Here is a 13,880-nt window from a genome sequence, read left to right as displayed (position 1 = left end):
ATTCCTCAGCACCACATAAGCAAAAAGAAAAAAGCCGGAAGTGGCGCTGTGGCTCAAGTGGTAGAGCGCTAGCTGAAGAGCTGAGGGACAGCGCCCAGGCCCAGAGTTCAGGCCCCATGACCGGACCCAAAAAAAAATAAGATACAGCTACCCAGCTAATTTTACTTTTTTAGTAGTACCGAGGGTAGCAAGTATACTTGCTAGCAAGTGTTCTATCCTTTGAGCCATGATTTCCAGCCCTTTTTAGTTATTTTTGGATGGGGCCTTTTGTTTTTGCTTGAAGCATGTCACAGACTACAATTCTTCTGTAGAACTTCTCATAGTTAGGCTCTCAAGTGAGTACCACCACACCCCACTTTTTTTGCTGCTGTGCCTCAGATTGTTCCAATCTCTGGTTCCCAAGTTGCTGGGATTATAGGTGTGAGCCTCTACCGAGACTCTTGGTACATAGTGTTTTAAAAGAATTATTTTCTGGAAACTCTTATTCTTCATGAGATATCTTTAACTGTTTGAGTATTTTTTCCTTTTTTCTGATGTAAAATGAGTGACAAAATTTTAGTAAACCCTTATAAATCTTCCCAGTTGTTTCCTATTTTAAAACAATGCTACTCAAAAGAATCTCCCTTATTATTACTCTTAACATCGAGAACACCAAAGAGCCTTTTGATTTACATTGATAATTGGGATTGATCATATAAGAAATTAAAGACTGTTGTGTATACATGCATATATGTAGGCACAGAGAAGTCCACAAGACTCCTTAACCAGCAAAGAGGCTGGACTGGAGGTGTGATTCAAGTGGTAGGCACCACCTGATCAAAAAGGCTGAGAGCACAGGCTGAGTTTAAGCCCTAGTATTGCTACCAAAAAAATGTGTTTTTTAGCTTTCACAGCTGAGAAGTCTAAAAGCATTAATGAAGGTGGTAAAGGCTACTAATTTATATTCTTGTTGAATCTCTTTATGACCTATGAAAAACTTCCTTAAATGTGTATCTGACTTGACTAGGGTGCGTTTGTATACTTTTCACAGAAAGGTGAACTAGTAAAAAAGTTGAAAAGGTTGTTTGACCATATTAAATTGCCTGTTATAGTAATAGAAGTATTTCTCCTTCCTTCCTCCCTTCCTTCCTCCCTCCCTCCATCCCTCCCTCCTTCTTCCTCCCCCTTTCCTTCTCCCTCCCTCCTTTTCCCCTCCCTCCCTCCTTCTCTCTCTTCCTCCCTCCCCTGCTTTCTCTTTCTTTTGCCAGTCCTGGGGGCTTGGACTCAGGCCTTGGCACTGTCCTTGAGCTGCTTTTGCTCAAGGCTAGCACTCTACCACTTGAGCCACAGAGCCACTTCCAGCTTTTTCTGTGTATGTGGTACTGAGGAATAGAACCCAGGTCTTCATGCATGTTAGGCAAGCACTCTACCACTAAGCCACATTCCCAGCCCTGTAATAAAACTATTTATGGTAGCTGAACTTTATACCACAACTCTTGAAAATTCGGTTCTTTTCGTTGTAGTTTTGTTAGTATTTTCTCACTGATTTTTTTTAAATAGGAAGTGGTAAGAAGCATAGTAGTGGCAAGTTGTATAGCTGTTATAGTAAAATTTCAAATATACTAGAGTTCAAATTCCTAATAATATTTAGAGACATTGATGCACAACCATTTGTTTCATGTATTAAAAATACAGTCTAGGGGCTGAGAATGTGGCTTAGTGGTAGAGTACTTGCCTACTATGCATGAAGCCCTGGGTTTGATTCCTCAGTACCACATAAACAGAAAAAGCTGGAAGTGGCACAGTGGCTCAAGGCTCGCACGCTGCTCCTTGAGCTAAAGAAGCTCAAGGACAGTGCCGTGGTCCCGAGTTCAACCCCCAGGACTGACCTCCCCACAATCCCCTCTCCAAATATGTGTGTGTGTGTGTGTAGTTTAATGTCAGAATGAGTTTTAGAAAAAGTTAATTGTTTGAGATTTGATAGAAACAATGGAAGCTTGACCATTTATGGTTTCATAGAAATGATGTATGTACTTAATTTCCTTTTTTCTTTTAATACTTACATAAGTAAAACTTGGGTTTGGCTAAGAGGGTAGCACTAAGTTCTTTACATGATGCTGAGGAATCAAACCCAGGGCCTCATGGATGCTAGACAAGCACCCTAACACTAAGCTATACCCTCAGCCCCAACACTATTAATTACAAAGAAAATTTGTAATGGCTTTTGTGGCATCTTTGGATACATTAGATGTACAGGTATTAATGGCATACTGCTTATTAAAAAGACATGGCTCACCGGGCACCGGTGGCTCATGCATGTAATACTAGCTACTCAGGAGGCTGAGATCTGAGGATCTCGGTTCAAAGCCAGCCCTGGCAGGAAAGTCCGTGAAACTCTTATCTCCAATAAACAAACCACTAGAAAACTGGAAGTGGCACTGTAGCTCAAGTGGTAGAGTGCTTGCCTTGAGCTGAAGAGCTGAGGGACAGCTCTCAGGCCCAGAGTTCAAGCCCCACAACCAAAAAATAAAAATTAAAAAGACATGGCTCATGCCTGTAATCCTGAGGATCTTGGTTCGAAGTCAGGTTGGGCAGGAAAGTCCAGGAGACTTCTATCTTTAAATGGCTCAAAAGGCAGGAAGTAGTGTTGTGTTTCAAGTGGTAGAACACTAGACTTGAGCAGAACCAGCTCAGAGACAGCTTTGAGGCCCTGAGCTCATGCCCAGGACTAGTAAAACAAAAAAAACTCATGTTTGAGCCAGGTGCTGATGGCTCACATCTGTTATTCTACAACTGCTCAGGAGGCTGAGATGTGAGGATTCCTGTTTGAAGCCAGCCTGGAGTGGAAAGTCCATGAGACTCTTAGCTCCAGTTAACCAGCAGAAAACCAGAAGTAGAGCTGTGTGATTGCTAGCCTTGAGCAGAAAAGCTCAGTAACAGTGCCCATGCCCTGAGTTCAAGTCCCCACAACCAAAAAAAGGTTATGTTTACTTTGATGGTTTGAATCATGGCTTGCTCCTGCCCCTTTTCCTAGCAATAGATGTTGAGTCCTGATCTATGAATTGGGGCTGACAAGTTTCTTTTGTAGAGGTATGAAAAAAATAACAGGTTACAGCCTTCAAATGTTAAGTATTACTATAAGTTAAATTTTGTGATTTTTGAAATCTTTCTTTTTCTTCCCACAGGCTATGGTGAAATAAATGGTAATGCCGGAGAAAGAGAAATATCTTTAAAAAGCCTCAGTTCTGATGATGCTGCCAATCCTATTTCCAGAGTCCTCAATGGCAACCAGCAGGTTGTAGACACCAGCCTGAAGCAGACTGTGAAGGCTGGTACCTTTGGAAAAGCAGGAATTAAAACCAAGAATTTCATTCAGAAAAACAGCATGGACAAAAAGAATGGGAAATCTTATGAAAGTAAATCTGGAGAGAACCAGTCTGTAGATAAGACCGATGCTATAGCAATTCCAAATGGTGTTATAACAAATAATTCAGGCTATATTACTAATGGTTATATGGGTAAAGGAGCAGATAATGATGGTAGTGGGTCTGAGAGTGGATATACCACTCCTAAAAAAAGGAAAGCTAGGCGCAATAGTGCCAAGGGTTGTGAAAACCTTAATTTAGTACAGGACAAAATAATGCAACAAGAGACTAGTGTCACAACCTTGAAACAGGGACTTGAAACTTTCAAGCCTGATTATAGTGAACAAAAGGGAAATCGAGTAGATGGTTCAAAGCCCATTTGGAAGTATGAAACTGGGCCTGGAGGAACAAGCCGGGGAAAACCTGCTATGGGTGATTTGCTTCGTAAAAGCTCAGATATTAAACCTGGTATGAGCAGCAAAAAGTTTGATGATCGGCCCAAAGGAAAGCATGCTTCAGCTGCTGCCTCCAAAGAAGACTCATGGACCCTGTTTAAACCACCTCCAGTTTTTCCAGTGGACAATAGTAGTGCTAAAATAGTTCCTAAAATAAGTTATGCAAGCAAAGTTAAGGAAAACCTCAACAAAACTATTCAGAACTCTTCTGTGTCACCATCTTCATCATCATCCTCTTCATCATCTACTGGGGAAACTCAGACCCAGTCTTCGAGTCGGTTATCCCAAGTCCCTATGTCAGCGTTGAAATCTGTTACTTCTGCCAACTTTTCTAATGGGCCTGTTTTAGCAGGGACTGATACAAATATGTATCCAGGGGCTCAGCCACTGCTAACTACTGCTGCTAATACTCTAACACCCATCTCTTCTGGAACTGATTCAGTTCTCCAGGACATGAGTCTAACTTCAGCAGCTGTTGAACAAATTAAGTCTAGCCTTTTTATCTACCCTTCAAATATGCAAACTGTGCTGTTGAGCACAGCACAAGTGGATCTGCCCTCTCAGACAGATCAGCAAAACCTGGGGGATATCTTCCAGAATCAATGGGGTTTATCATTTATAAATGAGCCCAGTGCTGGCCCTGAGACTGTTATTGGAAAATCATCAGATCATAAAGTGATGGAGGTGACATTTCAAGGAGAATATCCTGCCAGTTTGGTTTCACAGGGTGCTGAAATAATCCCCTCAGGAACTGAGCATCCTGTGTTTCCCAAGGCTTATGAGCTGGAGAAACGGACTAGTCCTCAAGTTCTGGGTAGCATTCTGAAACCTGGGACTACTAATGAGAGTGGAGCCTTATCCTTGGAATCCAGTCATATAGGTGAACTGCAAAAAGCAGACACCAGTAGTCAAGGTGCTTTAGTGTTTCTCTCAAAGGACTACGAGATAGAAAATCAAAATCCTCTGGCCTCTCCTACGAACACTTCGTTAGGCTCTGCCAAAGAACAGAAATACCAGAGAGGCCTAGAAAGGAATGATAGCTGGGGTTCTTTTGACCCGAGGGCTGCTATTGTATATCACACTAAAGGTAACTTTTTTTATTCAAAAATTCTTACTGGCCAACTTTTATATACATATATTTTTTTTTAATACACACACATGCCTGTTTGCAAAAAAAATTGAGATTCTTTATTTCAGAGCTTAGTTGAGAATGAGTATAGATAAATAGCTTCAAGGTCTTTAGAAATAGTGTATAAGTTTAAAAGAAATGTTCAGGATTTCAGTGTAAAGGTATTTTTTTTTATAATTGACCTTGTGGTTCAAAGACTAAAGGGATATGTATGTGAAATCTGGAGACTTGCCTAGAGGGATGACCTTATTTCGCTTGAATTCTGGTAACTTATTTTGTTAGTGAAGTGTTTAATAGTTGTAATTTGAGGAGTCCAAAACATGGTTAACGCGAAAGTAATTTAGTCAGCATAGTAGAGATCAGGTTCTTTGAATTTGCTTTTATAGTCCCAAAGTCTTATAAAAAAGGAAATGATACTAAATGTGTGGTGTCCTAGCTACTTGGGAATCTGAGGCAAAATGAGTTTTTCAGCCTGGGAGTTGGGAGGCCAGTTGTAGCCCATATATTTTTTTAAAAAATCAAATCTTTTGAGTTGCATACTAATATATCTTTGTTAGAATATGACTTATTTGTATCAGGCAAAAACTTGACTGGCATAACTAAATCCTTAGCAAGTAGGAGAATTTCTGGGTTTTTTTTTTTTTTTTGGTCCGGTCGTGGGGCCTGAACTCTGGGCCTGGGCGCTGTCCCTCAGCTCTTCAGCTCAAGGCTAGCGCTCTACCACTTGAGCCACAGCGCCACTTCTGGCTTTTTTCTTTTTTCTTATGTGGTGCTGAGGAATCGAACCCAGGGCCTCTGGCATGCAAGGCAAGCGCTCTACCTCTGAGCCACCTTCCTAGCCCCGTAGGAGATTTTCCATATCCCAATTTATTGTTATCCTTCCTTAACAAAGCCACACTAATATGTGCATATATACTCAATTTGTACTGTATATGCTCATTTAAGTAGTAACTGGAACTACAAGAAAGGGAGAAGATTGATTGTAGGGAAGAGTTAATGACTTTGCTGGATGGTGGTGGCTCACGCCTGTAATCCTAACTACTCAGCAGGTTGAGATATGAGGATCTAGCTAGCCTGGTAGGAAAGTCTGGGAGACTCTTAACGCCAATTAACCACTGGAAAAATTGAAGTGATTCTGTGGCTTAATATGGTAGAGTGCTAGCCTTGAGCAAAAAAGCTCAGAGTCGGCACCCAGGCCCAAGAATAGTTGACCCAAAAAAAAGAAGAAAAATAATGACTTTATGTCTGCCTGTCTTCCTTGGTCTCTCAATTGGAATGTATATAGTACAATAAGCAAATACCATTTTTTAATTTATTTTCCCATTTCTTTAAAAAATGGTAATAAAGCCAGGCATCTATAATCCTAGCTACTCAGGAGGCTGAAATCTGAGGATCGTGGTTCAAAACCAACCTGGGTAGGAAAGTCTGAGAGAGACTCTGATCTCCAATTAATCACCAAAACCTTTCTGGGCAGGAAAATCTGAGGTTAGGGTTTTTTTTTTTTTTTTTTTGGCCTGAGTTTTGGGTGCTATCTGAGCTGTTTTTTTTTTTTTTTTTGCCAGTTGTGGGGCTTGAATTCAGGTCCTGGGCACTGCCCTTGAGCTTTTTACTCAAGGCTAGCATGCCTACCGCTTGAGCCACAGCATCATTTCCACTTTTTCTGTTCATGTGGTATTGAGGAATTGAATCCAGGGCTTCATGCATGCTAGGCAAGCGCTTTACCACGAAGCCACATTTTCAACCCCAATCCCTGAGCTTTTTTTTTTCAAGTCTAGTTCTCTGCCACTTGAGCCATATTGCCACTTTTGGCTTTTTCTGCGTGGTTCATTGGAGATAAGAATCTCATGGACTTTCCCAACCAGGCTGGCTTCAAACCACAATCCTCAGATCTCCTTCTCCTGAGTAGCTAGGATTATGGGTATGAGCCACGAGTGCATATACTTTTCTCTCATTCTGGCTGCTTTTTGTTTTGTTGGTTGTGCCTTTGATGTCCAGTTTCCAGTATCAACCTTTACCAGTTGGGGTTGGAAGTGTGGCTCAGTTGGTAGAGTGCTAGCCAATGAACAAAAATATTAGGTACTGAGTTTGAGCCTCTGATCTAAAAAAAAGATGTACTAGTTTATTTTGCAGGGAGAGGGGCTAGGAATTGAAAGACCAAGGCTTTGTACATCAGCTACAAACCCCCAAGCCCATTATTTTTTATCAGAATAGTTAAAATCATTTCACATTGCCTTTTATTTATTTATTTTATTTTTGGGGGGAGGGTCCAGTCGTGGGGCCTGAACTCTGGGCCTGGGCACTATCCCTCAGCTCTTCAGCTCAAGACTAGCGTTCTACCAACTTGAGCCACAGCGCCACTTCTGGCTTTGTTTCTTTTTGCTTATGTGGTGCTGAGGAATCTAACCCAGGGCCCAGACATGCAAGGCATGCGTTCTATCACTGAGCCACCTTCCCAGCCTCCTCCCATTATTATTATTATTTTTTTTTTGGTCAGTTGTGGGGCTTGAACTCTGGGCCTGGGCGCTGTCCCTCCGCTCTTCAGCTCAAGGCGAGCGCTCTACCACTTGAGCTACAGCGCCACTTCCGGTTTTCTGGTGGTTTATTGGAGATAGGAGTCTCATGGTCTCTCCTGCCCTGGCTGGCTTTGAACTGCGATCCTCAGATCTCAGCCTCCTGAGTAGCTAGGATTACAGGCGTGAGCCACCAGCGTCCGGCTTCCCATTATTTTTTAAAATGTTAGGGTTGATAGCTTTTGATGAACATACCGAGATATGTAACTGTTGCCTCCTTTGAAATAATCAGAATGCTTACTTTAGAGTATCCTTTCTTCAAAGGCTCTGAATTCTAGATGTTTTTAAAAATGAATTTTTGATTGAAATGGTCTAAAAGTTATTTAAATCCAATAGAAGTAGGGTGGATTGTTGTAAGTCATGTGTTAGGTTGAAATGTTAATTTAAACTGAGTAGCTTTATCTTGGCTGGTTAGTATTGCTCTGAAGTTTGTCAAGTATTAGAAATGCTAATATTTTAGAATATTCAATGAAATCATATATTGGTAAATTTGACTTAGTGCACAGAGGCAAAAGAGAGGAATAAAGATTTATATTTCATGATTGGGATAAGTGGAACAATATTAATCTTGTCCTCAGGTTTGCAAGATTAAAGATTAAATGTAAAATTCAGTATAACTAAAAGATATTAAGAACTCAAAGTCAGCTTTGGAGGAACAGTTCTGAACTCAGGGTCCTGGGCACTATCCCTGATCCTTTTTGCTCAAGGCTAACACTCTACCACTTAAGCCACACCTCTGATATTTTTCTGCCTAGGCTGGCTTTGAACTAAGATTTTCAGATCTTAGCTAGGATTACAGGCTTGAGCCACCAATACCCAGTTAATGAGTTTGTGTGTGTGTGTGTTAAGACTAACAACAAAACTTGCAAAATACACAGCCTAGAAATACCAAAACCAAAAAAGTTTGTCTTAAGTTAGCACTTACAAATGGGCAGACACAAACAAAAGAGTGCTGGCGTCGGTGGTTCAGGCCTGTAATCCTAGCTACTCAGGAGGCTGAGATCTGAGGATCTTGGTTCAAAGCCAGCCCGCGCAGGAAAGACCGTGAGACTCCTGTCTCCAATAAACCACTAGAAAACCGGAAGTGGTGCTGTAGCTCAAGTGGCAGAGTGCTTGCCTTCACTGAGGGACAGTGCCCAGGCCCAGAGTTCAAGCCCTATGACCGACAAAAAAAAAGTATATCATGTTATCGCTGTCTAGAGAAATTTAAATTAAAGATGACTTATTTATTTATAGCTATAAATGAACTGTAGTATATATTGTAGTACCTAATAATTTTGTGGATACTTTGTGGTGTTATTGGGAATCAGAATACAGGCTTGTACTGTAGCTGGGCAGTATTATAGCACAGCGACCTTGGATTCAATCAACAGCACCCAAAGTGGGGAAAAAGAACAAATATGTACCCTCTGAGTAGATGGTGGCAGGTACTGATCCTGATCTTACTGCTTAAGGGTTAGTAGTATGTAGGTTTTGAGCATTTGTTCCCAGAAGGAACTAAATAGTTCTCCCTCTTCCCTTTCCCTTTCGCCAGGGGGGTTTGAACTCAGGGCCTAGGTGCTATCTCTGAACTTTTTTTGCTCAAGGCTAATGCTTTACCACTTTGAGCTACAGCTCCATTTCTGGTTTCTGGTGGTTAATTTGGAGATGGGTCTATGAGACTTCACTGCCCTGGTTGGATTTGAACTTCAGTCCTCAGATCCCAGTCTCTTGAGTAGCTAGGATTATAGGTGTGAGTCACCCACACCCAGCTGTTTTCTCTCATTGGGAATTAAACTGTCTTGCTAGGCAAGTAAAGGCCCTACCACCACTGGAGCCACATCATAGAGTATGAACCACCACATATGACATTACATAGTCCTTTTTGTTTTGGCTGGTCCTGGGGCTTGGACTCAGGGTCTGGGCACTGTACTTGAGCTTGAGCTTCTTTTGCTCAAGGCTAGTGTTCTATTGTTGAAGCCACAGCCCCACTTCTGGCTTTTTTTTTGGGGGGGTGATATTGGGGCTTAAACTCTGGGCCTGGGCACTGTCTTCAGCTCAAGGCGAGCACTCTACCACTTGAACCACAGAGCCACTTCTGGTTTTCTGGTGGTTTATTGGAGGTAAGAGCTTCACGGACATTCCTGCCCAGCCTGGCTTTGAACTGTGATCTCAGCCTCCTGAGTAGCTAGGATTACAGACTACTGGTGAGTTACTGGCGAGCTACTGGCGCCCCGCCACTTCTGGCTTTTTTGATAGGTCAGTGAAGGAGATAGGATATCAAAGACTTTTTCTGCCCAAGTTGGCTTCGAACTATGATCCTCAGATCCCAGCTTCCTCTATGTGCGTGCATGCACGCACGCGCACGTTTGTGTGCGTGTGCATGCATCTGTCCATCCGTTGGTCTGTCAGTCTGTCGTGGGGGCTGAACTCTGGGCCTGGGCACTGTCCCTTCAGCTCTTCAGCTCCAGGCTAGTGCCCTACCACTTGAGCCACAGCACCACTTCCAGCTTTTTTCTGCTTGTGTGGTGCTGAGGAATTGAACTAGGGCCTCATGCATGAGAGACAAGCACTCTACCACTGAGCTAACTTCCCAGCCCCCTCCTCTTTTTTTAAGTTCGAGACTGGGACTTGAACTCTACTCGCCACTGTCAATGATTGGCCAGCATCCTACCAACTGAGCCATGCCTCCAAATCCTATCTCAACCTCCTAAGTAGCTATGATTATAGGTATGAACCACTAGTGCCTGCTTAACTAATGTTTTTTAAAGCCAGGCTAGGTGCCAGTGATTCACACCTATAATCCTAGCTATTTGGAAAACTTGAGATCAACATTTCCATAGTTTAAAGCCAGCTCAGAATTAACACGAGTCTCTTTTTCAACCAGTCCTTGAGTATAGTATACTGCCTGTCATTTTAGCTATGTGGGATGCTGAGATTGTGGGAATGTCAGTTATGTTAAGTGTCTACCTAGCTAGGAGGAGGCCTTGGGTTTTATTTATTTTTTGCACCAGTACTGAGGCTTGAATTCAAGACCCCTCACTCTTATTTGAGTTTTTGCTCAAGGCTGTTCTTACCACTTGAACCACAGCTCCACTTCTGGCTTTTTACTGTTTAATTGGAGATAAGAGTCTCATAGACTTTTTCTGCCTAGCTGGCTTGGAAGCACATGATCCTCAGATCTCAGTTTCTGAGTAGGTGGGATTACACATATGTACCACCAGCTCCCAGCCAGACCCCTGGGTTTGTTTGTTTATTGCCAGCCCTGGGGCTTGAACTCGACTGGGCACTGTCCCTGAGCTTCTTTTGTTCAAGGCCAGCACTCTACCACTTGAGCCACAGTGCCACTTCTGGCCTTTTCTGATGATGTGGTACTGAGCAATCAAACCCAGGGCTTCATGTATGTAAGGCAAGCACTAAGCCATATCCCCAGCCCTAGACCCCTGGGTGTAAATGAAGCCCTCAGTACTCCCAAAAAAGAAGTTAGACACCAGTGGCTCCCACTTATAATCCTAGATACTCAGGAGGTTGAGATCTGAAGATGTAAAATAGTACCTTTATTCCCACTAAGTTGTGGGAATAAAGTTGTGTATTGGCTTTGGAAAATATATTTTCCATTAAATAGATTATGAGCCAGACGCCAGTGGCTCATGCCTATAATCCTAGCTGCTCTGGAGACTGAGATCTGAGAATCGTGATTCAAAAAAGCCAGCTCACAGGGAAGTCTGTGAGATTCATATCTCCAGTTAACCACCAGAAAACAAGAAGTGGTATTGTGGCTAAGTGGCAGAGTGTTCCCCTTGGGCTGAAGAACTCAGGAACAGGGCCCAGGACCAGAGTTCAAGCGACAGGACCAGCAAAAACAGAAAAGGAAAAGAAAAACACTTTATTCAAAAATAAAGGCCTATACCAGGTGCTGGTGGCCCACACCTGTAATCCTAGCTACTCAGGAGGCTGAGATCTGAGGATCACGGTTCAAGCCAGCCAGGGCAGGAAAGTTCGTGAGACTCTTTTATCTCTAACCACCAGAAAACCAGAAGTGGTGCTGTGGCTCAAATGGTAGAGCTCTTGCCTTGAGCTATGGCTTTGAGCTGAAGAGCTGAGGGACAGTGCCTAGGCCCAGAGTTCAAGCCCCAGGACTGACACAGGCAGGCCTGTTATTCATAGTGTGTATCCTTGTGACTTAAGAAAAAAAGTTTGCAAAACTCTTAACCAAAGAACCTAGGCATAGTGTACACCTGTCATCCTAGTTACAATGAAAAGTGGGAAGCCAAAGGTGGGATCTCAGTCCAATTGTTCACTTTTCCCTGCTCAACTCAAAAAAAAAAAAAAGCTGGAAGTGAGAGGCACTGTGGCTCAAGAGGTAGAGTGCTAGCCTTGAACTGAAGAGTTGAGGGACAGTGCCCAGGCCCAGAGTTCAGGCCCCACAACTGACAAAAGCAAAACAAAATAGCATATCTGCTGGCAAGTATGAAGTCCTGAGTTAAAGCCTTTATAGCACTTAAAAGAAAAAAAGCGCAATACTTGTGTGTATTTGTTTTTGTCTTGTTGGACCCAGGGCCTCATGTGTGTGCTCCTGATAGCCCTAGAGCTTTTTTTTTTTTTTTTTTGGTCATGGGGCTTGAACTCTGGGCCTGGGCACTGTCCCTCAGCTCTTCAGCTCAAGGCTAGCAGTCTACCACTTGAACCACAGCGCAACTTCCGGCTTTTTCCTTTTTGCTTATGTGGTGCTGAGGAATCGAACCCAGGGCCTCATGCATGCAAGGCAAACGCTCTTCCACTGAGCCGCCTTCCCAGCCCCAATTTTGTTTTTTTTTAATTGTGAAAATACCGTGGGGAGGGGTTACAATTACATGGGCAAGGTAAGAGGTACATTTCTTACCAAGCGTTGTTGCCTCCTCCTTTGTTTCTTCTTCCCATCCCCCCACCCCACCAGTTTATTATTTTAACTGCATATCGCATCTTTTTTTTTTTTGTTCTGACACTTAGAAGTAATTATCAAATTCCTATTATAAGGCCCATATTTGAGGACAGCCCAGGCTGGCTTTGTACCATGAGCCTTAGATTTCAGCCTCTTGAGTAGCTAGGATTACAAGCATAAGCCACCAACATCTGGCACCCTAAGGGTTTGGTTGGTTGGTTTTGGTCGGTTGTGGGGCCTGAACTCAGGGCCTGGGTACTGTCTCTAAGTTCTTCAGCTCAAGGCTAGTGCTCTACCACTTTAAGCTGCAGCACCACTTCCAGCTTTTTCTGCTTAAATGGTACTGAGGAATCGAACCCAGAGCCTCATGCATGCAAGGCAAGCACTCTATCCCTGAGCCACCTTCCCAGCCCACACCCTAGGGTTTTGATGTATAAAAATTTCAAATTGTGGGCTGGGAAGGTGGCTCAGTAGTAGAGCGCATGCCTTGCATGCCAGAGGCCCTGGGTTTGATTACTCAGCACCACATAAGCAAAAAGAAAAAGCCGGAAGTGGCGCTGTGGCTCAAGTGGTAGGGCTCTAGCCGTGAGCTGAAGAGCTGAGGGACAGAGCCCAGGCCCAGAGTTCAGGCCCCATGACTGAACCCTCAAAAAAATTTTTTTTAAAATTGTATGGTAATGACCTAGATTACAGATTTTTAGCAAAATTGTCTACTTGCATATATTGAAAGAGTGAAACGTGGGCTTAAACCACCAGTAACTAATTAGATGCTGTGGTCCTTCAAAAAAGAACTGGCAGGTTAAAATTTTGATTGAGAAGCAGTAATTAACAATTTAAATGTCCATTATTAGTGGAGCATGGTAAAGAAAAAACACAAAGATACTCTTATTAGGCCTTCATATAGTTGAAAAGACCTTCTATAGGTTCTTTAGGATAGTTAAAACCTAAGAGGTGACAAATACATGTGCTTTCATTGTTTTTTAAACTGATATTATTTCTCTTTTGGATCTTAATGTTTCATGGGAATTTATTTGTTGGTTGGTTGGTTGGTTTGGTTTAGTTTAGTTTAGTGCTAGTCCTGGGGCTTGAACTCAAGGCCTGGACACTGTCCTTGAGCTTTTTTCTGCTCAAGGCTAGCATTCTGCCACTTGAGCCACAGCTTCATTTCCAGTTTTTTTATGGCTAAGTGGAGATGTTTCATGGACTTCCTGGCCAGGCTGGCCTCAAACTGCAGTCCTCAAATTTCAGCCTTCTGAGTAGCTAGGATTACATGTGTATCAAGGCCTCTATTTGAGGACAATAAAATTTTCTTAACAGCAATCATTTAAACTTTTTAGCATTCAAGTAAATCCTTAAGCTAAATGTTCTAGTTAGTGTAAGAAAATATCTAGGGGCTGGGAAGGTGGCTCAGTGGTAGAGCACTTGCCTTGCATGCTCAAGGCCCTGGGTTCGATTCCTCAGCACCACATAAGAAAAAAGCCG

General features: G+C 42.7%; 1 protein-coding gene across 1 annotated transcript in view; it reads left to right on the top strand.

Moving 5' to 3' along the window:
* Positions 1 to 13,880, top strand: part of Nufip2 (nuclear fragile X mental retardation protein interacting protein 2) — a 33,146-nt gene that overhangs the window by 4,486 nt on the left and 14,780 nt on the right. Inside the window, exon 2 of the mRNA XM_013016452.1 lies at positions 3,165 to 4,886. Coding sequence (XP_012871906.1) covers positions 3,165 to 4,886 — 1,722 coding nt within the window. The remainder of the gene's footprint in view (positions 1 to 3,164; positions 4,887 to 13,880) is intronic.

The sequence above is a fragment of the Dipodomys ordii genome, unplaced genomic scaffold (genome assembly GCF_000151885.1).
Source record: "Dipodomys ordii isolate 6190 unplaced genomic scaffold, Dord_2.0 Scaffold31, whole genome shotgun sequence".
Taxonomy (NCBI): Eukaryota; Metazoa; Chordata; class Mammalia; order Rodentia; family Heteromyidae; genus Dipodomys; species Dipodomys ordii.
This window is presented reverse-complemented; position numbering and strand designations above follow the sequence as displayed.